Below are 26,393 nucleotides of genomic sequence, written 5' to 3'. Positions count from 1 at the left end.
CAAAATACTGACAACACCAAATGCTGGGGAGGATGTGGAGCAACAGGAGTTCTCATTCATTTCTGGTGGGAACGCAAAATGGTACTGACACTTCGGAAGAGATGATTTCTTGTAAAATTAAACATATTCTTACCATCCAGCAACTGTGTTCCTTGGTATTTACCCCAAAGAATTAAAAATTTATATCCACACAAAAACGTGTACATGGATGTTTTATAGCAGCTTTATTCATAATTGCAAAAACTTGGAAGTAACCAAGATGTCCTTCAGTAGGTGAATGGATGAATAAACTGGTATATCCAGACAATGGAATATTACTCAGCACCTAAAAACTCAGGAAAAGATATGGAAAAAAACTGAAATGCATACTACTAAGTGAAAGAAGCCAATCTAAAATGGCAATACACTGTATGATCCCAACTATGTGATATTATGGAAAAGGCAAAACTATGGAGACATTCAAAGGATCAGTGGTTGCAAGGCCTTGGGGGCGGGGCGGGGTAAGCAATGACCTGGTAGAGCACGGAAAGTTTGGGGGCAGTGAAAATACCCTGTAGTTTGACTACATTGAAAACAGAAATGATACAGCACTTTGATGACACCCAGTAGAATAAACCTGATTGGCTAAATCAGTGCTTTTTTCTCCTCATTTTCAAATGCCTCTGCACCATGACGCTAGTAGCAGAAATAGGAGCAGGAAAGGGAAAAGGACTGTAATGAAAGCAAAGAAATGTTACAGAAATGAGGGTTGTAGATGGGGCCAAAGGAAAAGAAAAGGCACATATCACAGGTGTCATGGATAGTATGTGTTAACAAAACTCAGAGAAAGAATGAATCATGAATAAACTGACAATGTTAAAGAACAAGACATTCACATTTCCCCAATTAATCAATGGTTCTATTAACTTTTCTGATAAAGACATATATTTCAAAAATGCTTTCTAAGAATTATGTATATAATTAGATGTTCTGTTGTGATCAGGTGCTGGGGACACCTGAAAAAAAAAAAATAGAAGGAAATGCATCATATTCATTCAGTGTCAGTGAATATCCCACCTTAAAGAAGTAACATTCTTTTTTGCAAGAGGAAAAATGGGACTGCGAAGACCAATGAAATATCAAAACAAGGTGAATAATGAGCTAGAAAGGTAATATATCGTGTCTCCCTGAATATAAGACCTAGCCGGACAATCAGCTCTAATGCATCTTTTGGAGCAAAAATTAATATAAGACCTGGTCTTACATTGTATTATATAAGACCTGGTATTATATTATATTAATTATATTATATTATATTGCATTACATTACATTATATTATACCCGGACTTATAGTAAAATAAGACTGGGTCTTATATTAATTTTTGTTCCAAACGACGCATTAGAGCTGATTGTCCGGTTAGGTCTTATTGTCAGGGAAACACGGTATAATGGCCAACAATGTCTAAACAAGAATTCAGTGGTTTTGAATTTCTGTGTGAGTACCTGGCTGTACAAGTAGCAGAGACCTAGAAATAAGGGGTTCCTTTCAGTGTGTCTGAAGGATGTTTGAATAGTATAGCTTCATTCTCTTGAAGGTTATCAGCTTTTTGGTAAAAGATCACCAATAGTCATCTTCTAGCCAGATTCAGTGATCTATTTCAATCTTATCTATCCTAATTTTTCTGGAGAAATGACACCAATAACTTTTCTCTACTTTAGGAAACCCTCTCATGCTGAGATTTCTGGGGTTACCACTTCTTTCCAGCCCTTGTCAATCCTCACTGACTTCAGATTCCCTATCATATATGAACTGTGGGTGTACCTCAAGACTTGGCGATAGAATGATAAAGATGCAGAAGACTTTTTCCAATCCTTTACAACTCAAAGAACAAAACTTTTAACCAAAGGTCTAATCCAGATCTTTCCCTATTTAATAATACAGAGGGTGCCAAAAAAAATGTATACACATTGTAAGAAAGGAAAAAAAACTATTAAGATTGTAATTCTCAATATATAGGTGACAAAAGATGAATACAAGTCACGGTTGACTTCTGCAATTACAAGAGTTGCTCAAAGTGGTTACCAGCAGCGTAATTTTAACACAGGTTTGGCACCCTCTGTGTGTCATTAAATTGACATTATATTGTATCTTGACAATCAATGTATTTAAAATAAAACTCTTCATCACACTTTTGCCTTACTTTCTATCTCTTATTTGCCTTCTGTTCCCTTGGATATTTTTGGAAAAGCTTTTATTTTTCCTTCTCTTCTTTTTGCGTAATAAAAATCTAATTCATCCTCAAACCTTTCCCCTAATTATGCCCAATTACCTAATTCTTATTTTACTAGATAACTTAGTGTTTGGTTACATATGGTCTTGTATTCTCCTTGATTAATGCATACATGATTCCCTTTTCACCTGAACTACAAACTCTTAAGAAATGTAATATCTTTTGTATCATACAGAGCTCTTAAAACTATAAACATTTGCAAAATTCTTAGTTATTGATGGAGGATCTTCTGCAATTACAAAAAAAAGAAATCACTAATGATAAAATCACTTTTTGACCCTGCCATCTGTTATAGTATTATATATACGGAGCCAATATACATCTCTCAATTGTCTTTTGAAATCATTGTGAATCTTAGGTTTACTTGCCTTTTCCTCCAAGTGCAATTCTAAAAAGCGTAGGTATGCCACAGGGGCAAAAGCATCAGCTGAATGTACCACTACTTCTGATGAATCTCTGAAAGACAAAAATTTTATAATGCATTTACCTACTATACACATTGTGGCAAATCACTCCTGCTGGTGACTATTAGTGACCAAAAAAAACCCCTCATTTTGTATTTATTTCAACTAGTATACCATATTTAGTGATTAACATCGATTTTTAATAATCCAATATTTAATTGAGAAAAGGACTGAGGATATTAAACTTTCAAGAAAAAGTGAAAAAGCTTTTCATCTTTATGAGGACACACAGTTCAACTTTCAGGTTCACGCAAAGCTCTCTGAACAATTTTGAGAACTTAAAACTCCTATTCAATTTCATTTTCAAAAATTTGCTTGGTATGGGCTAACCATTAAACAATAGTGCTTTATCTTCATTATTCTTTTCATTTTCAAGAGGTAATTCATTCAGTGTTTCACACAAAATCTCAATTATCCTTCACAAAAGCAGTACTGGTGATGGTTTTAAGCTCTAGATGAACTCTTCACACTGCAATATCATTGCTATTAAAATGGATTGCCTGACATAGTAATTACCACATTCAGGTAAAATGGTATGAATTGCTTGCTGGCACCATATGGATACATGTAAATTAACTCAACTTTTATCAAAGATACCCTGTAAAGCACATCTGAATAACTAAGATTATGTGTGAAGTTCTAATAACTAATTATTTTTTATTGTTGTTTATTAAGAAAGCAATAGTGCTTTGCATTTCAACTGAAATTTAAAAATGGAAATTCCGTATATTTCTTAAATGCCTCAGGAACTAGTTCCGTTGTTTATATTAACACATTATTAGCATTTTAACTATTGTAGTACACAACAAAATGAACCGTTACTTTATTTGAATATTTGCCACTAATCACTAATGTAAAGTGTTTTTTTAAATAAACTTTTGTAATGAAAATTTATTTAGTGGCAATAGAAGAAACCTCAAAATATTTGGCTCCAAAATACTAAAATTTTCATGGGCAAAATGTGTTTGCTTTCACCCTTGAAAGATCAGACATAAAGAAACAAACGTTTTATGGGAAAAAAAAAAGTCAACTACCATTCATGAACCTTTAGTATCAAATATGCATCTGTTAGTGCTTAGGAAAATAACATTAAAAAGGGCTTCTATGACACTGAAAGGAAAGCAACTTATAACAGAAACAGAATCATTAAAGAGTCAGGATCCTGATAGAAAGATACAACCCGCCTTCACAGGCTACATCAACCAAAAGTTCCCTCCAGATATACAGAGTAGGACGAGAAAGGGAAAGTGAAGAGGAGGCCCCTCTGACTTGACCCCTCTTGCCGTTTCTCCATTTGCTCCAGAGTTGCCAGTTCTGGTCCTATCTTGGCTCATTAGTCAGATTCAAATTCAAATTCCTGTGTATGATCTCACTTTGACGTTAAATTTCAATCTCTCTATTCCTGATGATCCAGCCTTGGAAACTGACCCAGAGCCTTAATTATGCCTAATGTAGGCAGCTTGGTTTTGATATCCTTGACAATGGAGTGCACTAAAACTGTACTTACCCCAAACCAACTCTGCGTCAGTAGAAAGGGTTTCAGGCCCTCCCTTCTCATGGGAGTTATCCCCACTAGAAATGGAAGGTTGGTAGCAAATAGTTCACTGAATTGGTATAACTACTGCATTCTGAATGAAGATTATTATCCACAGAAAATATATAATATTCTGAGCACAAAATGAGGAGAAATATGATTTTATGGATTCTATTAAATCCGTAACATCTAATTGACCAACGTCATTTCATTCAGTTATACAAAGTCAGAGTCAACTGGGAGTGACTAGATCTCAAATGAACAGTTTTTAGTTTCACACAGAATAATGCCACTATGGCTCTTTTCTCTTTCATAAACTATCATCTGAAACTCAGCTTTCAAGGAGCTCTGGTTTCTGTCTGCTTCACAGATTTCTCTGAAACTTAGAGCAGGATCTGCTTTGGAATATCCTCAGATTAACCCAAAAAATTAATACCAATTACACCACAACAAAAATGCTTTCCAGTTGGCTACCCTCCTCCCCATTCTCTATTAATACAAATAATTACCTCTTCTCCAATCGAGACTTCTCTGTAATCACGAGCTGGCCTATGTTCCCTTTCACTGCTGTGTCAGGCTTACCCCTCGCTAAAACTTCAAAAGGGCGGCTGCGTCACGTCTGAGCCTCTCTTCTCTGAATCCAGGCTCCCCAGGTGTGAGGTCAGGCTATACCTCCTCACTTCAAGACAAAACAAACCAAAAAAACTGGTGTTCTCTCTTGAGACTCCGCCATGGTTGGTTCCTGGCTCTCCTCTAACAAGACAACTGCACCCAGATACTCCCTGTGGACTCACACTCATCCTCAGACATCTCCAATGTCGTTTCTGTGAAGCCTTCTCTGGCCTCCCCACGCAGTGCTAGTTTTCTCCCATATGGGCTTTGGTAATGCATGTGTCGCGCTTTCAGAACGCATCTACTATATTATAATGATTTTGTGTACTTGTCGTCCTTCTTAGAGAGGGACCCAACTTTGTCCTCTTTGTCGGACTGTCCCACCCCACCCCCCAACTTGACCACCACCTCAGTACAGAGTAAATTGCCTGGTATTCATTAGGCAGTTGTTGAAGAAGCAAATAAGTGTATGGTTAACTTTTTTTAACTTTTATTTATTTTAAGTGTGTTTTTCCAGGAACCATTAGCTCCAAGTCAAGTAGTTGTTTCAATTTAGCTGTGGAGGGCGCAGCTCACAGCGGCCCATGTGGGGATTGAACTGACAACCTTGTTAAAAGCAATGCGCTCTAACCAACTGAGCTAACCGGCCGCCCTAGTTCAACATTTTAAAGCACAGTATCTTCACATTTACATACTAACTATTGAAACTGTGACACACCTACAATGGTTTTTCAATTACCTATCTTCACATGCTACATACCTTTTCATACATGTATACTGCATGTATACATATACAAGTATATATCTACATATATACCAGAATACCATCTCTAGCATAATAAAAATAAAGCTTAATAGGTCGAAAAATTTAAATACAAGAAAAATAGTTCATAAATTTAAATAAATTCCCAGGTGATAAAGAATAGATGTGAGAAGGAAGATAAGGAAAGTACTTGATTCATCCTCTCTACTATATGCCACATTTCTTATTATGCTCTGTGCTGAGTTATGTCTTGAATGCGTAGAAAACAGAAATACGTGGGAAAAATGAATATACCATGCTTTAACCATAGAATTTAGCCCTGCTTACCTCCCTCCCTTCCTTCCTTTTTTCCCACTGTTCCATTCATTTATCTATCCATAGATGCCATAATGAACAACTTTGCAGCAGTAGTATACTAATAGAGATAATTCAAATGGAAATATGTGGTTGTATCAGATACTGACATTAAGACAATAGGTTCATTAACAAAAAGAAGAAAATTATCATTTTTATTAAAACAACATTAGGATTTTAATTCTTACTTCTGATATACTACATATATACCAGGGGTGGCAAAAAAAAAGTATACAAGTGGACACTTGGATCAACGTTGCTCAAGCCGTAGCTGGTCGTAATCAGAAGTGTCTGGGTGCTGATGGGAACCACTGTGAGCACCTCTTGTAATTGCAGAAGTCAAATGAGACTTGTGTTCATCTTTTGTTAGCGGTATATATTATTACAATTATATAAATACAATTTTTCTTTCTTAAAATGTATATACGTATATTTAAAGTAAGAAATAAGAAAGTAGGTTATTTGAGGACCTATAATTGTCCACTTCTCTCAAAGTCTGGGCTGTAATTCTTTGTATCAAGGCTCCTAAGGCAAAAAAAAAAAAAAAATCACCTAATTTTCTGATCTAAAAATTTGTATGTAGAGGTGAGTAATCATGTACTAATTGACATGAAAATTGAATTGTAAATGACCTAGTTACAACTTTTAAAAATTACCTCCAAAGACTGTTATACCAGTCTTTCCTACAAGATTTTAAAAATGTTAACAGGAATTTGGGGCAAAATGTATCTCATAATAAACTGCTAGGACAATGATGATTTCTCTAAATTTCTTCATTATACAAGAAAGAGTCAATCTGTGTTTTTAAAAAAGTCCCTAATAATAATAAAATCATTTTTGCATGTAAAAGTTTATTTTTTCTCCTCTTAAAGGTGGTCTTCCCCTTTTTATACAAAAGAAAATTGAATCAGACATTTGAAATGGGATTCCTAATAATCACTTAGTTGTATGTCAATATTACAGGAAAGACTGTTAAATTTGTCCCAAAAGTGAATTTTAAGTTATAGGATCCAGTATTATTAATTGTTAATTGTTAACAAATAGTTACAGGGACTAAACTTAAATCTTTTAATTGTACCACATGGAAAATTATCTCTAAATAACTTTTTAAAAACAGTTTTAGAATATGCAATGCATATTCACTCACATCATCACATTTAGTGCTTATTGGTAGGTATGATAAGGAGATCTATTTTAAAGAGGAGGAAAGGTTTTGTACGTAGTAGTAACATACTTTTTCCATTAAATTGGGATGTCCCAACCTAAATCTCTAGTTATAACCTAAAAAAGGAATACACAAAAGTGAAATAGGATATATAAAATTAAACAACAATGGAATGCAAGTTAATCAACAATATTGAACAAAACATTTGTTAGCGCCAACTGTGTGTTATGAAGAGTTCAGATACAAGAACAAGTATGGAAGTAATGGCAGCTAAAGCCTTTAAAAATGAAAGGATTTAGCAAAGTGGGGAGAAGTGGAAAGGCAATCTAGGAAAAAGGAATAAAGTAAGAAAGTTATAATGCTGAGGTGAGGCAGAGACTATGAAGAAAGAAGCAAATAAGATGCTCAAGCATTAGAATTAGATTCGTGATTTACTGACAAACGAGTAAGAATGAAAAGATGGTGCTTCTTGTGTTCGTAAGGTACACAGCTGTATATTAGCACTTATTATGTACTGTTGACTTGCCCGATCATTCTTATAGGGAGAACTCCTAGAGCAGGGTGACAGCTTGCACAATCCTACCCACGTTATTCACCTCAGTAACATTCTAGCACTAGAGGGTTCTAACACACCTCCCCTGACACCTCCCTCTTTAACATTAGGTTGGTGCAAAAGTAATTGCGGTTTAAAAGGTTAAAAATGCAATTACTTTTGCATCCACCTAATAACATGACTAACTCCCCTCATGCCATTGTCTCAGTAAGGCTTGGATTTCCTTGTCTACAAAACGATGAGGTGAAAAAGATTAATTTTTCAGGTCTAAAGTACTATGATAAATTGATCTACTGGTTATGTCGTATAAAAAAGTACATGTCTTATAATTCTAGATTGTCCATAAAGATTTCTCTAGGACCTCAGCTAGTTAAGGAAATGGGAAAAGCATTATTCTTTGGTATTTTTCTCTTATCATGCTTTTTAAAACACTTGGTTAGTCTATTAATACGTAAATATATTGCAAGTTTCTCATTATACTATAACGTGACCCCAGGAAGCAAATGCTTTTCTTGAATAACCCAACAGTATTATTTCGTAGTAATAATACCTAATGTAGAGTTCATTCATGAATTGTTTTTTGATCACAGCCAGAGAAACACCTCCCATTTATAAACTTAATCTTAAGACTCTTATCCTTTAACATCCTATATCATAATATATACAGATATGTCCTCCTCCCACCATTTGGAGGCATTTTTACTATGTTTGAAAAACAATGGTGCCCAGAAAACAAACCTTTGGATATAACAGGTATTTGATAAATATTTGCTAAATACATTATTATGTTGATGATTATTAATGGAAAAAAAGCTAAGAGAAGCAAAAGTGGGTGAATATTACATGTGGTAATGAAAATGTCTTGGCCATGTTTCTATAAGATAAATGTATTTTTTTAGAAAATTTACCTAAAGTTGCCTCAGATGTACAAAGAAGTCACCTCTCAGTGCTGAAAATATTGAAGCTGTCCATTTAATACAGAATTCTAATCTTTCATCAGATTAGGTTTCTGGAATCAAGCATAATTCTGACAGTGTTTTCCAGGAGGCGTAAAAGCTTAGGAAAAGCAGATAAAGTGCTCTTTTTGCAGATGAGGAGAGTAACATAAATTTGAGTATGGATAATAATGTAACAAGCTGGAGAAAGTTCCTGTTTTTTGTTACACCACTGTTAACAAGTCACGGCAAAGAAATCACAACTCACCATAAACTGAATTCACTTAAAAACAAAGTTTATTTGTAAAAATAACCCCAAATAATTGAAGAGAAATGTTTAGTGTTAGCATTCTAAGTTGTTAAAGCCAAGAAAAAGGAAAAAGAGGATGAAGTTAATGGAACCCACAGGCTACTGATGTGGCAGTTTATCAAAGGTAGCTGTAATGAAAGATAAATAATACAGGCAATTCACACTTCATGAAAAGATAAAAGTGTCAGTGTGTAGGTACCAGTTTTACTGCAGGCCATAATCAGCAAGTAAACGAAAGTGCAATGTCTAAAAAGTTTATAGCCTTCTATGAAGGCCTCGTCTTGTCATGTATTGATTTAGGTATTCAGACGACTTCACTGGTATTAAACAAATTGAGTGTTTGTGAACTTAGAGGACATGTTCTATTTCTCCCAACAAAAGTTGCCTCCAGCTTAATGTTAAGTTGCTTCCACCACTTAAATTTCAGGAAAGGGAAGAAAATGCTGAAATGATATCTTACACAATTATTTTCTTCTTAAATAGAGGGCAATCCAAAGTGAACGTCTCGTACTCTCCACCTTCTCCACAAACATGGACTCCATATTTCTCAGAAAGCTGAAAATAAAAATAAAGAAACAGCAAACTTGAAATCAGATAGCAACAATGCTCAATTAACATACTATTTTGTCCTAAAAAATATCCATGTAAGAAGTTTTAATTCCAAAATAGATCGCAAGCTACAGGAAATTAACTTTATATTTCTGCTTAAAACATGTATTTAAAGCCGTTTGAAAATGTTATCATAGAGTGTAGAATTTTTAACCGTCCCAAAAGCCTTACAAAAAGGTGTAATCAACATTTTTGTGTATAATGCGAAAACAAAGATGACTATAAATTTTAGGAATGATACTAGCTTTAGTTTGAAAGGGCGAGACTAAGAAGGAAAGTACTATGTCATCATGTAGTAAAAGAGAATACCCAAAGCCAAAATGGGCTTCCCCCCTGCCCTTTGACCTGCATGTGGAAGGGGAAAAAATATGTTATATTTAGAGCATTTCTCAGGGACACAGAGAAAGAAATCTAAGGCCTTTCCTTAGGTTTCTGAACAAAAGAAGTCACAAGCATGGTTATTAGGCTTAAGGTTATTATTAGTAGTAAAGTTCCAAGGGTGCTGAGAACTAGTGAAGTTCCAAAGCCGTAGGCAGGTCTAGCTTCAAGAAAGGTTGAGATAGCTTATAATGTCATCTAATTAAACCTGAAAGACTAAAAAGCAAGCAAAAACACCAAAACCCCTGTGACTGGTATTACATGTAAGCTATATTATTTAAATGACTCTGATACCGAAAGTAACATAATCTCCTATTTGGCGGCTACCTGGCTGGAATCAGTGCTGGGGAGCCTCTCACCAGCTGTGTCACAGAATCTTTCTGCTCCTGTGTCGAAGCTTTAACACTGTGATTCCATCAACTTCCTTCGGAATTTCATAGTTTTCCGTGCGTATAGGCCCTCCTAGCCCTAAAATCTCATAGCCCAAAGGAAGAGTGACTGCGCTGATGCTTTCTGTTACTGCCAGAGCTGGGACTTGGGCCTAACCCTTCAGGGTTAACTGCTACTTATGCATTTATTTATTTGGTTATTTTTGTGGTTGTGCTACCATTCTGAATCTATTACATTTCAACTATTGACTATGTGCCTTTAGGGATTTAAAGCATGGGTCTATGAGAATTTTACTGTTTCCTCCAAGGATCAGTAATAATGTGAATGACACTGTAAAGCCAAATAGCAAGGGAAGTGAGGGAAAGGAAACTGGGTGGCATTTTGTAAGAGCTCACAAGAGCAAAGTAGATAAATTTTCACCACCTTGGGTCATGAAGCAAAGAATCCGCAATACAGAATTATGGCAGTTGGTCCTTCTGGGAGCAGATGACAGGAACATTAGTTTTCCATGTAATTACTGTGAAGATAAGCTTTTTTTAAAAAAACATTTTGAACAGATGTGAATGACTTGGGTCATTTCATGGCTTATAAGACTGTCTTGGAGTCTGAGCATTTAAAAGGGGAATTCCTACTAAATGAAAACAAAAGTACTTACATAATTCTATTTTTTATGATATACTTATTTATAGAGATACATATTCATATTCATAATAACTCCATCTGAATGCTACTGATTATTGAACTGAAAAGAAAAGGTTAAGGGCATCATGATTTCCTTGCTGAATTTTTTTATCTTTTTAAAAGATTGTAATAACCATGACTGTGAGAATCTCATTTTTCTCCTTTTAAACCAGCCCCATTAACCTGTTAGTCGTCTTAAAATTAGGGAAAACAAAGCCAAATGTAATTGCACTGCACCTTTACCCTGCCCTCCACCACCAAGAGAAAACCATGGGTTTTATAAAACTCGTCACAATTTCCTTTTAAAAAGATATGCTTACCACACAAAATGATTTCATGTTGCATATATTCATTCACAGCACTTACTTAAAAATCATTTATTGAATATCTACCGCAGGTTTGGCATTATTTTGAGTGCTGGGGATAATAATGGGAGCAGACCTAAATTTTGTATAAAACAGCTTACTATCAGATGGGATAGACCGAAAGTTAAAGAAGCAATTACAGTAAAGGACAGTGACAGCTTTGATGCGTGCACGAGATGCTGTGGAGTGGAAAGCAGGAGACTGAACTAGACGGAACTCCAAAGGCTTCCCAAGGTAACACTTAAGCTGAGATATGAAGGATGAGTAACCAGAAAAGGCTGGAGGCAGTGAGGGAGGGAGGGGGAGAGGAAAAGAGAGAAGACGAGAGAAGGAGACTCTTCCAGAAGGAAGAGCATATGTGAAGTCCCAGAGCACATGATGGGTACTAGAAATTAAAGTAAGTTTGCCATAGCTGGAGCACAACTAGATGAGCGAGAGTGTAGGACAGATTTTATGGGGCTTCATAAACCACGCTAAGTCATTTAAGGTCAACTAAGGTCAATTAAGAACCCATGGATGGGTTTTAAAAAGAAAACTGATCTGATTGCATTTGTCTTTTAGAAACATTCTGTCTGCACAGTGGAGAATGGGCTGATGGGGAGTAAGTCAAGAATAATAAGGAACTGTGAAGTTGCTGGAGAAATCTAGGTGGGAGGTGAAGCTTTCCTGAACTGGGGAGGGAGAGGAGAGGAGAGGGCAGATATTTTGAGAGAGATTCTTAGGAGGTTGAGATAATGATTAATTGAACAGAGGAGTAAGACTAAAACGAAAAAAAAGAGGGAGAGAATTCCCAGCTTTCTGCATTGGGAAACTGGAAGGACGGTGGTTCTGTCTGCTGGTACCTCAGCATGAGTAGCAGTTTGCTGGGAGAGTCCAATGATGTCATCCTTTTCAAACCTTCTGGGGCATGTGACAGCACTGTCTTGCATCTTTGTGACTCCTTTCCTCAGGCTTCCATGTTACTGAATTTTCTAAGCTATTGTTATGCTCCTCTGGCTCTTTTCCCTCCTGCTGCTCCTAAGTTATAAATACCCCTCATATTCTCTCTGTAAGATGCTCTTCCCTATCAGTTTATCCCCTTGGATAGTTCGTGCCCTCCATGGCTTCAAGAATCACCTTTATGCTATTCTGCTGCTGCTAATACACTATCGCTACTCATTAAAGACTATTTGTTTTATGCCTTAAAGGTAAGAAGATGATACAATTATTCAATCCAAGAAATTACTTTTAAGAATAAAACAGCATATAGGCTGTTTTATAGATTTTATATGCTTGATAGATTTCAAGCATAAATTCTAGTTCTGCTACTACCCAGCTATGTGACTTTGGAAAAGTAAGTCATCTTCTCAGTGATTCCTCATCTATAAAATGTAAACATTAATTATAGAAACCTCACAGGTTTGTTAGAGGATTAAATAAAATAATGCATAAAAGCACTTAGCACATAATATGGCCCTTACTAAGCACTTCATAAATACACAGCTTAACTGGAAGAGTAGGTAAGGGACATATGTAGTGAGGCACAGTGAAAGCAGCGTCGCAAACATAACTGGTTAAAATCAGTAACTGGGGACAGACAGTCTTTGGTTCAAACCCCGGCTCTGTCACTTTCTAGCTGTGTAAAATGGAGATGACACAGTACCGACGTCATAGGAGAGCAGATTTCAGGAACAAAATCATACGAAAGGAAAGCCCATGTACTGTCCAGCATATAATGCACACTCAGTTAAATAGCTACGGATTTTAGTTTTCTCTTTTCCAGAGGGGAGAACTAGACTGATTTGCAAAGGTTATGTAGCTTAGAACTAAACTAAACCAGAATTTAGTCATGTCCTGACTCTCTACAATATGATGATAAACAACAAACCTTGGTCTGTAGCCTGAACAGCTCAACTGTGCCCCAGCCCCACAGTGTAAAGACACATGCCTTTGGTTTATGTTACCATTTAAAACTCTGCATGTTGAACACCAAGTAATCATGTTCCTTCTCATTCCTGTTCTCCTCTGCAAAAATCTGTGCTTCTAAGCTCCCCAATCATTTACGTGTGAACTAATCTTTGATTTTTCCTTTTCCAGCTTCTGGCAATTTGGTGCCAATTTCTTTTTCATTCTTTCATCAAAACCTTTCTTTCAGTTTTGTTCTGTCTCTCTATCCCCACTGTCAGCGGCTTTAGATTCCAGTTGCTCACACCTGTATCCTGTAACAGTATTTTACACTCTTTTTCATTTCCAATTTCTTCTGCTCCCAAATCCATGAATACTGCTGCCAGACTAAATTTCCTGACATATCTTTTAATAATATAATTCCTGCAGATGAGCCCACTATATCTTATTTCTCATCCCAAATCACCTGGCCCATCTCTCAAGGCCCTTTATGATTACGTCCTAACTTCCCACCTTACCCGTTTCTTATTCCTTTACCAACACCAGCTCTTACTTTCATTTAAACCAAGTCCATCATTGTCCCTGCATGTCTTCTTGCCAAGAAATCTTCATTTGTATTGATTCACGTTGTTGCCACCACCCATGTAAATTTCACCCAACTCTTTCAAAACAGTTTATGTACTAACCATTCCATGATATAGTCCTTAGCTCCTCCATCTTCCATGTTTTAGCTCCCAATTACATTAATAGTAAATATCAATTTGGTTTTATCTGATCCTAGTTTTTAGTGCCCCTTCCCCCAACTTGTTAGACTCTATATTCCATGAATAATTCCAAATCTTTGGCTTATTTTGTGCTCCTTATAACAGTTAGCACAGAACTGGGCACATAGGAAGACCTTACAAATACTTATCATTCAATTCTATTAGTATCACATGACACTGGCAATTAAGAGTTCATCTATGACACATACTTAGAGAAATGTGAGGGACATTGTCGTGCAGGGTGTCCTGTGGTGTCTCTGGTCCCGCTCCCCACATAAGAACGCCGGATATGGTGAGGCCAAAAAGGAACACCCATGGAGCCATAGGTAGGGGAGTCATACCACTATACTCTCGCTGGCGGCTGGGTTGGAGAAAGAAGAACCAGGAGCCACACTATCCGCAACCTGCCATCCACCTGTCTCTGCCAAACAATCTCACTTGCTAGCAATCTGCTTCTCTGTAATCTGCAATCCACACTCTGCTGCTTGCCAGCTCAGCTATCATCTTCTTGCTAGCCCCCATATTTCTGCTAGCGTAGCCACAGCAGTTATATTAGTGGCCAATGGCTCACTGGTTACAGCTGACGGCCAACTAGCCACAGCTGATGGCCATCCAATCACAATTGATGGCCATTTACTACTTGAGCCAGCACCTTTCCACGTGAGGCCGAGAGCCTGGAAACTGCACTCCTGGCTCTGTCCCCACAGACATGTTCAAGGTCATATATTGAAATAGCTGCTAACTAGGGAGGACCTTCACCTCGTCTGCTTAAATACAACAATCAATGGACACTACTGCCAGGTCAAAGTCCTTTAAGTATACCTTTAAGAATTTTACTTTCTTCCTCTAAAACCTTCATGTTCTCTTCATTGTTTAGAAAATTAAATACTCACTTCAGTATTCAAAATCATTCACTATTCAGCTTTAACCTCCTTTTTCTGCTTCTTCTGCCAGTGCTCAAAATATACTACAAACAATCCAGCTAGTTAAAAATCCTATCTATCTTTTAAGTGCAGTATGGCTGTCAGTTTATTTCTGACATTATTCAGAATTCTCTCAACAACATGTAATAGTTTTCTTTGAAATTCTATGGCACGTGTTTTTTTACTTTCTTAGAGTACGTTTTGATATACTTTATAATTTATATTTCTAATAGTCATTGGACATCTCAACCATAAAGTTCCATATATCCTTCCAACTCTGTTTCGTTCAAATTCAAACTCTCCTGTCAAAGATGTTCTGCCTCCTCTTGACTTTCAAGGTCAGATAAAGGTGTTGTTTTCGGTGAAGTTGGCACTGCAGGGAACAGACTTTACATTATGTCTCTCACCCACAGCATCAAATTGGTGAAATTCTCTTTTTCTTTTTGTTTAAGTGATAGGTAGCTGGGATTGCAAATTGTACTTTTGTCGAACTCATAAGGAAGACAAATTAATTCATATAGAACACGGCTTGAAACAGAGCTTTAAGACTGAAATCTGCATTAGACTTAAGTTGGTTTAGCTCTTAAAGCTCACCCAGCAGAGTAGTATACTCCTTAAATAGTCAGTACACATCTTCTTACCTTTGGCTCAGGCTAGAAGTCAGATTTCCCAATTCTATGTCAACAGTCCAGAAAGAAGCAACCAAATCTATATACTCATCTTTTTTCTTCTTAAATATATTATATGGTTTCTTTCTTTTATCTAGTAGACAACTTAGACAATCTTAAGAAATCAAGTCTTGAAACTGCTGATGGTAAAGACAGTGGATTGAATTCCAAGCATCTACTCTCACTCCTTTCTAAAGCCTTACTGAAAAGTATTTCATAAGAAGTCATAAACTCACAAAGATGGAGAACACGTAGAATCAACCAATTTAGCAGAACCAAGAACAGTAAGTCCTAGACCAACAGCAGAGAATGTGGAGGACCAATCCATCAACACAATGGAATAATTCCTTTCTTCAAAACCACAGGAATTGCGGGCACCAGGTACCTCGAGAGGTGAAAGGAAAATGAAAAGGGTACCAAAATAAGGATTGATTGGCAGTCTGTTTAAGTCAGTTCCCTAGATCCTTTCCCTCTTGACTAGCAACTGTCTCCCCTCCACCTGGCAGAATGCTGGACGTTTATTCTCTGCAAAGGAACTGGCCTGAGAAAAATGAGACACAGCTGAGGGCAGAGGTACTATAATAAAAAAGAGGGATTCAGTTAATGTATGCACACAAGATTGTGAGACCTCTAGCCATTTTCCCTGCTGAACTCCCGGGGGGGGCGGGGAGGCGTGAGAAATGCAGCATGCCTTCATTTCAAGACTGGAGGCTGGAGAATCCTTTTCTTTGGAATATAATCAGTGCAAATCAAATGACCTAGCTTTACTTCCCTCTAGTGAAACTCAAGGTCACAAAGTCCCATCCATACACTTAGTGCTTAATATAAAAATTTTAGGCTCCTCCTTTTAAATATGAGCAGAACAGCAAAGATTAGCAAAAGCAACTCATAATGCAAGTAAGAGACCAAGCAATGTAGAAAAACAGACTATGCAGAGGAGAAGAAAACAAAACAAAAGTACCTAATATGTTTGAACATCTGGATAAGAGATTAGAAAATTGGCAATGAATATAGTGTAGAATTAGTGATAAGTACACCAAATACTAAATAAATGAAGAAAACAAGACAATTATTAGTTCAAGGGAAAAAATAAAAAGTTGTATAAGAAAGGTTTATTACCTAACTCAGCTGTGGGTTTTCATAGGTATCATAATGTAAACACTAACTACTGATTCAACTAGAATTGCAATATAACTATATGAAAAGATGGAAGGAGGGAAATATTACACATATGTGATGGAGGCAAAGGGATTAAAGATAGCTAAGTGAACCTTGGAAAATGTAACATATCACAAAAGTAGGAATACTCTTAATAAACATTTAAAGAACAGTTAAAACAGTCCTTTAAAGTTAAAGAACTTTAAAATGTGATGCAATTTTATATTAAAATTCATCTCCTATTTTGAACAATGAGAAGATAGTCCTGGGGGGGAAAACACAAAAGATAAAATAATTGTAAAATCCATTGTTCACTTATCAGATAATAATTTTAGGAGTCTGCGTAAGGTTAAAAAAGCAATGTCTAAAATTATTCCATAATTAATTTAGGATAATAAATGTACACACTTTAAAGTTGCATTTTTTGACCCAGAAATTATATCCCTACGAATTTATCTAGAGAAAATAATAATCAAAAATGTACATGGAGGTTTATTAGAAAAAATGATAATCATATAATCATAACATTATTTATAATAATTTTACAATAAATAAAATTATTTGTAATTTAGAAGTAACATATTTCCAACAAGAGATCATTTGTTAAATTTGTCATGATATATTCATATATAGAATATGAATATGATGGAATCTACACAACCATCAGTATATGTATTTTCAAAGTAGATTTGGTTATGTGGGAAAATAAACATGCCATAATGTTAGGAAAAAAAGGAGACAAGTTGTGTGTATAGTTAAACCCAATTATGTAAATAAAATATCTACAAGTATTTACCTAATTATGTGAACTTTAAAAATTTTTTTTTTATTTTTCAATTACAGGTGACATTCAATATTATATTAGTTTCAGGTGTATAGTATAGTGGTTAGACATTTATCTAACTTACAAAGTGATCCCCCCTGTAAGTCTTGCAGCCACCTGACTCCGTATATAATTATTACAATATTGTGACTATATTCCCTAAGCTATACTTTATATCCCTGTGACTATTTCATTAACTGCCCATTTGTACTTCTTAGTCCCTTCACCTTTTTCACCCAGACCCCAAACCCGCTCCGATCTGACAACCATTAGTTTGTTCTCTGTATCCATAAGTTTGTTTCTAACTATGTGAACTTGAAGAACAAGAAAGTCTCAGGAAATAAACCATTATGGGATATACCAACATGTTAGCAGTGTGCTAACACTGTTTTTTATTATTATTCTTTTTGCATATTAATAAATAGCACCTTTCAATCAGAGACTAGGCATATTAAAAAGTATATATGAGAAATGTGACAGTAGATCTTTCTAAAGAATAGCATGAGTGTTAAATAAACAAAGGAATGGATGGATGAACTGTCTTCTACGAGGTCCAATTGTGTTCTTCAGAATCCATCAGGCCTAAACCAGATGGCTAATCAAGAGCAAAGGAAAAAGTAATTCCTAAATGTCCTTCCTTATTTCACACACATTGTCCAACACTTCCTGATAGTAATTAAAGAAACAAACCTAAACCGTGCTGTCAATCAACTATTAATATTTTCCGAGCTTAGTAAAATGGCCTCACATCGAACATGGGGCAGAAGTACAATGCTTTTATTTGCTTCCCTATACTTTATTATATCTCAAATTTTTCAGCAATAGGCAAGTATCTTTGTTATTTTCTTAAAACTGTGATTTATCTCTATTCCTTATTCCCATTTTTTTCCTTGTCACAGGCAAACATTTAAAAGCATTTAATGTGTATTTTTTTCGTCTGTGCCCTTGCAAATTGTATTATTAAATGCCTGTATTTTAGATTTATTTCAATGTTGGTTTTATTCATTCAGCACTTTGCTGATATATGCACATTGAATATATTTTTCTAACTGCAGACTTGTCCTTCGTAATGTGCATCCACCACATTTAAAAATTGGCTCTCCCAGAAATGGACAACCACCTTGCCTCCAAAACCCTCAATACCAGCAAAACTAACCCTGCAAAGACTATTCTCACTAATGTCCCCTTAGTGAGAAATGCTACTTTAGGGATATTTAATCTAAATATTGCAATTTTGCCCTCCAGAATGGTAGTACCAATCTACATTCTTAGACGGGTTCTATAAATCCCTACCTGTCAACAATTGGCATTATCCAGCTTTCTCATTTGTGCCAAACTGGTATAAAGTAACATCTCACTGTTGCTTTACTTTGTATTTCACTGATTACTAAATCAGTTTGAACATCTCTTCATATCCATATTAAGTTATGAGACATTCTTTTCTGTATAGTGGTTCTCCATAGCCTTTGCCATTTTTCTGTTAAGATTGCTATTTTACATGTTGATGTTGATATACTAGTTCCTTTAGAATTTTAAATATTACTCCAATTACAATGTCTACCCATTTTCTGTGTATTTTGTAAAGCAGAAAACTTTCAGAATTATTCTTCAATCATGGCAAATTTTAGTTATAATAATAAACATTGCTAACATTTAGTTTATTGCTAACACTTAGAATGTGCCAGATACTGAGCTAAGCAACTTGTATAGCATTTCACTGTTATTAATTTCATGTTATACATGGGAAACTGACTAGATGAATGTTTCTGGTAAGCAGTAGAGTCAGGACTTACACCTGGATTCCTGGGTACAAAGGTAACTTGAAGATCACTGTCCCACGTTGCCTCTTACCCCGTGGGATCTGAATGAACTATGAAGTATTTGCAAGGACTGGACTATTTCTTGCCAAAGGTATCATCCTCTCTTCACCACCCCTGCCACCAACCCCTCTATAATTCTCACAATTAAATATGAATTTCTTCAAGGGAAATCATTATAACACGCAAAAATTTCCTTAACTCAAAATATTGACCCTTGGATACAGTAATATATTAAAGGGTTAATATATTAGCTAAATTGACTCGTATAACAAGTCATGTCGACCCACATTACACAAAGGGATTTGAGGCAGGTGAACAAAACAGGTTGTCTAACCCCTTTCTCTCCCTCCCCTACAAGTTCACAGTTTGTCTGTTTTCTCCCCTTTTTCTTTAGAATTCCTTGACTATTTAGGAGAATTGTGTCAACAACTTGAAAAATGAATATGTGGCTGATCTTTTATCTCACTTAATGAGGTTAATCCCATTATTCATAAAGATAAGGAGATAGAAGTATTCCTTAAAATCTGATTTGCCTTAGGCAATGATGCATAAGATAGAGTCCTAGATAATAAGCATTTAAAAAAAAGTACCTTCTAATTGCATAAAGAAGATGAGTTTGTCTGATGACTCATTTGCTTTTGTATTAGAATCATTGTTCTTTGGGTGTATCAGGCAATTGATGGAGTCTCCTTTATGAGTACACGCAAAAATGAAAGGAAAAAGGAGGAGGGCAAAAAACCTGGGCAGTCTGAATTAAAATCTGGGTTGTGTCAGATAACTGTTGTTAAAGAGGTGAGAAACAAATTGCTAAGAGTGTAAAATTTCATTAAGCACTTATGGAGCGCTCATGGACACACAGATTAGACTATACAGAAGCCAGAGAAAAAGACACTCATACTGCTTTGCATAATTTCTATGATTCAAAGTTGGATAGAAATATTTGCAAGGACTGGACTATTCCTGGTTTGCCTTTATTCTTAAGGTATAGCCCCCTTGAGGGGAAAGGGGGCAATGCTCAGGGCTTCCATTCTAACTGGAATTCTGGCCTCGCAAATTATCTCAGATTTTGTAATTCTTTAATGCCTTCCAATATTATTTTTGTGTTAATTTGAGACAATTTTCTAGTTGTTTGAATTGGGAGAGTAGGTCTGATGCAAGTTATTCCATCATAGCTGAAAATGGATGTCTTCAACATCTATTAAAATTAAAAACACATATAACCCTTTGACCCAGCATTTCCATTCTAGGATTTTATCCTCCAGATAAACTCACAATGCCCCAAAATTATGTACAATAACGTTTATTCTAGCATTATTTGTAATAGCAAAAGACATGAAAGAATTTAGTAAGGAACAAAGTCCATCAATAAAAAAAGGTTCAACGTATTATCCATGTAATAGAATATAATGAGGCTCCAATTTAGGTAAAAATGGATAAACACATGTATATATACGAGTATTTACAGATGCAAAAATGTTTTTGAAGTGATACATTAGAAAAGTGGTTAATTTGGGAAAGGACAGAAAAACTGGGGGCTTAGAGTTAGTGGGAGACTTTTCATAATTTTATAGGGTTCGGATTCATTTTTACATATCACATGCCTTAATTTTATCAAAAAAACATCATTTAAAAGAGAAATAAAATATACCATGAGAAATGTTACATACTAGGAGGCAAAGAAGAAAATGGCAGCTCAATGGAGGCTTACTTAAACAAGAAAACCTCACAATATTAAACCCTGAGTTTAGACTTTAAGGACAGATTGGATTTAGTCAGTGAAGGAGACAAAGCGTGCAGAGAAGGGAAGTGAAACATGAAGGTATGACAGATATTCGCTCTAGGGAAACCACCAATAGTTCTAAATTGATGAAGGATAGGGTAGATGTAGAAGACCATCTGTCTTACAAGCCTCATTCTCCACAAGGGCAGACTGTGCCACGTTAAGAAGTTTAAATTTTATTTTGAGGCAATGAGGAGAAACTCAAAAGTTCATACAAGGAAAGTATAATGTGATCATATTTGCATTTCAGATATATTATGATGGCGGTACCGTGGACAGTGGATTGACAAGGGTAAATCAGGGAGGAGACAGACTGAATTGTAAGACTGCTGTGATAACTTAGGGCAGACCCTAGTAGAGTGACAATGAAAATTAAAAGGGACAGATAATAAGATATTAAGAAAGTAGAATGAAAAGAACTTGGGGTCTTATTTATGAATAATGGAATATATATCATTATTTACAATTCACTTTTTTGGCTTAGGCGACTGAGGAGACCATGGGACCCTTCACTGTAAGGAAAGAAATGTTCCGTTCTGCACAGCTAAGGTTGATGTGCTGGAGGACATCTAAGAGAGGAAGGTGTCCAGTTGATAATACACATGTCTGGAGCATACAGACATGATGGAAGAACTGACTTCAGTGTCATAAAAATACAACTGGTAGCTGAAATCATGGGAGTATTCAATGTCACCACAGGAGGAAGGTTATGTATGGAACCACAACATATAAGGGGTGCAATTTAAATGGTAAACCCCAAAAAGAAGCTAAGAAAGTACTCAGAAAGGTTTCAGCAGTGAGTGGTAGCATAGAAGGCAATGGATGAAAATTTCAAGAAGGCGTACACTCTTTCAGAGAAAACTAGAAAGACAAGGCCTCAAGTGTGTTGTTGGTTCTAAGGAACTAGAAGATCATATCCTGGATCACTGTGTTAGAATTGCGTAGTGCTTGTTTAAAGATCAAATTCCTGGTTCTTCTGAACTGAAATTTCTTGGGGTTGGAAAAGAGTACAAGCGTTTTTAACAAGGTTCTCAGTAAACTGCACTCTCAGGTCTGAAAACAACTATGGCAGGTGGTAAACTCTTAAAGAACATTAACCTAGTTTGTTTAATTCAGCATATACACTTAGCACTCACCACCGTATATCTGTCACAGAACAAGTCCTTAAGAAATGTTAAATAATTTAAAGATGAGAGCGATGAATGGACACAGACAGATGAACACACGACTGAATGAAAGAACTAAAGAGCTAAACTTTGCAAAAATCTCGGCAAGATTATTGGGCTTGCAGTCTAGTGGGGTGGGAAAGGGGTTGACACACAATATACATGTAAACAGATATGATTCTTCAGAGAGGTCTGCATTAACTAGAATAGTCAAGGACAGCATTTCTAAGGAAGTAGCATTTGAGCTGTCACTTAAATTATAAAAAAGCATTAACCAAGAGACGGTCTGAGGAAAACAACATTTCAGGCAGAGGAAGGTCCTAAGGAGAAAAGGTAGGACTGAAGTGTGTTTAAGTCATGAAGACGCCTATAAGGCTATGACTCAGTGACACAGAGACTGGTAGAAAACGAGCCCGAAGAGATTGATAGAATGCTGATTATATAGAGTTGCATCCGCTGTGATCTCATAGGAGTTTAGATATTATTCTAAATTGAAATGAGAAACCATTTAAATTTTAAACAAAGTAGTGATATGATTTGATTTACACTTAAAAAAAAATCACTCTGGCATCTGTATGAATAATGGATCATAGCAGGGCAATGGTGGAAGTAAGCAAGCAGACCAGTTAGGGTTTGATGAAGTATTGCAGACAGAGATGATTATGGTCTGATGGTATGGTAGCAGCAGAGACAGGGAGAAGTGCATGGATTTAGAATAATTTCTGGAGATGGAGCACATAAGACCATGTTAATGGGTTGGACATAGTAGGCGACAAAAAGAGAAGTCTAAAGAATTTGGATTTTAGCCAGTAGGCAATGGGGACTCATTTATAGTTTTGAAGTGAGTGAGTGACACAATTACAGTGACTATATTAAAACAATTAACTTGAGGCAGCAAGCAAAATTAATTCTTTGGGAAATAAAATGGAAAATAGAGGCAAATTTCAAGGTGTCAGTAATACGTTAGACCTGAAGTGACAGGCACCTGAATTAAGGTGATGACAAAGGAAACAGCAAACAATGATGAATACTGAGGCCCCACTCAAGTTTGTAGAGAATTAATTTGTGCTGCCTTTGGGCACTGGAGCTTAGCAGAGAGGTGTGGACTAGAAAGATTTGGGAGTCATCAGAATAGAGAGAGTAATTGAAGCCTTGTGAGTGATTGAGACTACCCAGAAAAGGTTGTCAAGTGAAAATGCAGCCGAGACTAGGAACTGGTAAAAGAGACTGAGAGTGACTAGAATAAAAAGAGAAAAACTGGGAAAGTAATGCATCATGAAGGCCAAAACAAAAACAAAAACAAAAACAAAAAAAAGCTTTTCAAGAAGGGTGTTTAGAACTGTCAAATAAGGACTAAGCAGTATCTACTGCGAAATCCATCTAGAGGTGGAAGGAGAAGCCAGATGCCAGGAATAGGAGGAATTTGCACTATGAAGAAGTGCTAACTATGAATACAAAAAACACTTCTGAAATTTTTTGTTTGGAAGCAAGAAGAAGTGGCTAGACAAACAACTAGAGTGGAGAAAAAGAAGCTTTACGGTGGGAGAGGTGGTGGCATGTTTCAATACTGATGTGACGGAGACAATAAAGAAAGGAAGAAGATACTGCAGGGCTGACTGCAAGGTCTCTAAGAAGACAGGTGTAGGTGGGATCCAGACCACAGGTGGGGGATCAACCATATACAAGAGAAGGGACACACATTCCCACCCGTTACAGGAAGCAAGGATAGGCGTGGTCAAAGGTGAATTAGTAGAGGTGGTGCTGGGGACAGAGGATTTCCCATATGATGGCTTCGATTTTATCTGTGAAGAAATACCTCATCCACTCAAAGTGAGGGGAAAGGTGAAGGGATTTGAAATCTGAGGAGAGTAGAGAAGGAATGAAACAGTCATGAAGAACGGGTAGAGAGTGTTTTCTAGAGAAATACAAAATTACCAGGCTGTGTTGAGGAACTTAAGTTGATAAAATAATTTCTGCATTTTTATGTTTAAACCTCCTATGATAATATTCAGCTTAATTCATAATCAATATTTTGGCAGTTCCAAAACTGTACTTGTCTTTTCTACAAAGAAACTCTACGTGCTTGAAATCTGAACTCATAACTTCAAACTTAGGAAGCAGTGTACAAAAAGCTCCTTGCCAAAGGTATCGTCTCTTTCAAGTTCTCTTTCTTTTATCCTCGTAAATGAAGTTTCATTATTTACCTACATTGTTTTGGCAGAAGTGAAATTTATTCTGACCACAGTGAATAGATGTGAATGTAGACATAATGCAGGCCACAGAACAAACTGCCGTAAGCAGAGTCCTATCAGAGGGGCATGGAAAGCAACCATGTCCATTAGACAGACTTAAATAAGTGACACCAAATTATCTGGAAATCAGACATAATTTGTCACGATTATATTATCATTTCATTTTAATTTTAGTCTTTACTATTTGCTTGGCACGTATGAGGTGCTTAAAAACGCTTAATGAAAGAAGGAATTAACATTTTAGGGATTTCTAAGCATTTGGTACATATTAATAAACCATAAAATAATCAAATACAAATAACTCTGAAAGAAAATGTGAAACCCATAAAGTTAGTGAAGAGTGTAACTGCTGAGAGTTCATATCATAGCAACGGTACGTGGTACACGTATTAACAATATCTAGAGACAGTGCTGATGAATTAAGAGCCTGGGAGGGGAAAATGAGTATTAAAGGAGATCAGTTCTTTCGTAGAAGTAGGGTGATTTTCTTTCTTCCATCATGACTGTGGAATAAACAACTCGAATAATTACATTATTCTAGTTCAGGAAATACTGCCACACTATTCATAACAGTTGCCCCAAAACTCTAGTAAAACACAACACAGTTAATAGAAAAGAGAAAATAACAGAATCTTTCTTTAATATTTAGAACACATTTAGAACTTGATCATGATAGGGCTAAACAATGGTAAGGTGAAATCTTTGGATATTTTCTTTACTACTCTACAAATTAATTTCCTAACTGGTAAAAGAGAAGATGTTAGATTAGACGATCTCTAAAGGAAGTTTCCACTCACATTTTTGATGAAAAAATATCTAATAATGAAGACTATCAAATACTTTAGGAGTGTAGGACTTTTTGGGTAGCATAGAATGTCCTTATAATAAAAGTAAACTTTCTGACAGAGCAATTTCCTTTTCGGTATAGTTTACTCATTCTTTTATTCACATCAACAAGCTTGTAATAATTTTCGTAATTAATTTCAGACATTTTCATATTCATTAGAAGTTTACGTTTTTCATAAAAATATATCATGAATGTATCTGAGTTTTTCTAGAATAAAATTGATTTTATAATTATCATAACACGGCACTATTTTTCTACTCTTTAGATGCCTATATTCTGAGAAACATGTACTATAAATTTTTACCTCTAAGAGATAAGGCTGCATTTGATCCAGGGTTTTTCCAAGATGCTTATCAGGATCTAAACCTGCAAAAAAAGGTTAAATTTTTAAAAATAAATATCAGATTAAAAGTTTAAAGGCACATTCCCCTTCCCTTCGACCCTCCTCACCCAGGAAACCAGTATGTATTTTAAATTGCTTTGATCCTAACATAAAATGTACTTGCCCAATATTTACTTTCCTATTCCCCTCGAGGAACTGCTTTTCTTGCTCCTGAAAAATATTTCCTTCTAATTAATTTTAATTGCACTGTGTCAACTATCAGATACATTGTTTCATTTTTTTTCCTTCTTGAGGAATTGTAATTAGGATAGGAAAAAAACACATATTATTTCAAAGATATGATATTTAAATCCTTGATATTTTAATTTTTTTTAACTCCTGGACAATAGTGAGAATTTTCTGATTTATACCTGTTTTATCTAAACTTCAAACATATTACTATAAAATAAGAGTAGAAAATAGAAGACAGGTAAATTGTTATGCTAATATACCATGTTTCCCCGAAAATAAGACCGGGTCTTATATTAATTTTTGCTCCAAAAGACACATTAGAGCTGATAGTGTAGCTAGGTCTTATTTTC

General features: G+C 35.8%; 1 protein-coding gene across 2 annotated transcripts in view; it reads right to left on the bottom strand.

The window, feature by feature from the left end:
- Window positions 1-275: 275 nt before the first annotated feature.
- DPH6 (diphthamine biosynthesis 6) overlaps window positions 276-26,393 on the bottom strand; it is a 150,653-nt gene continuing 124,535 nt past the window's right edge. For both annotated transcript variants that reach the window (XM_033107080.1, XM_033107079.1), the window contains exons 6-9: window positions 25,774-25,835; window positions 9,422-9,516; window positions 2,640-2,727; window positions 276-995 (exon numbers count right to left, since the gene is read on the bottom strand). In XM_033107080.1, the coding sequence (XP_032962971.1) occupies window positions 942-995; window positions 2,640-2,727; window positions 9,422-9,516; window positions 25,774-25,835 (299 nt within the window). In that variant the 3' untranslated portion in view covers window positions 276-941. The remainder of the gene's footprint in view (window positions 996-2,639; window positions 2,728-9,421; window positions 9,517-25,773; window positions 25,836-26,393) is intronic.

The sequence above is a fragment of the Rhinolophus ferrumequinum genome, chromosome 6 (genome assembly GCF_004115265.2).
Source record: "Rhinolophus ferrumequinum isolate MPI-CBG mRhiFer1 chromosome 6, mRhiFer1_v1.p, whole genome shotgun sequence".
In the NCBI taxonomy this organism is placed as follows: Eukaryota; Metazoa; Chordata; class Mammalia; order Chiroptera; family Rhinolophidae; genus Rhinolophus; species Rhinolophus ferrumequinum.
Note: the sequence above shows the minus strand (reverse complement) of the source record. Positions and strands in the feature narration are given on the sequence as shown.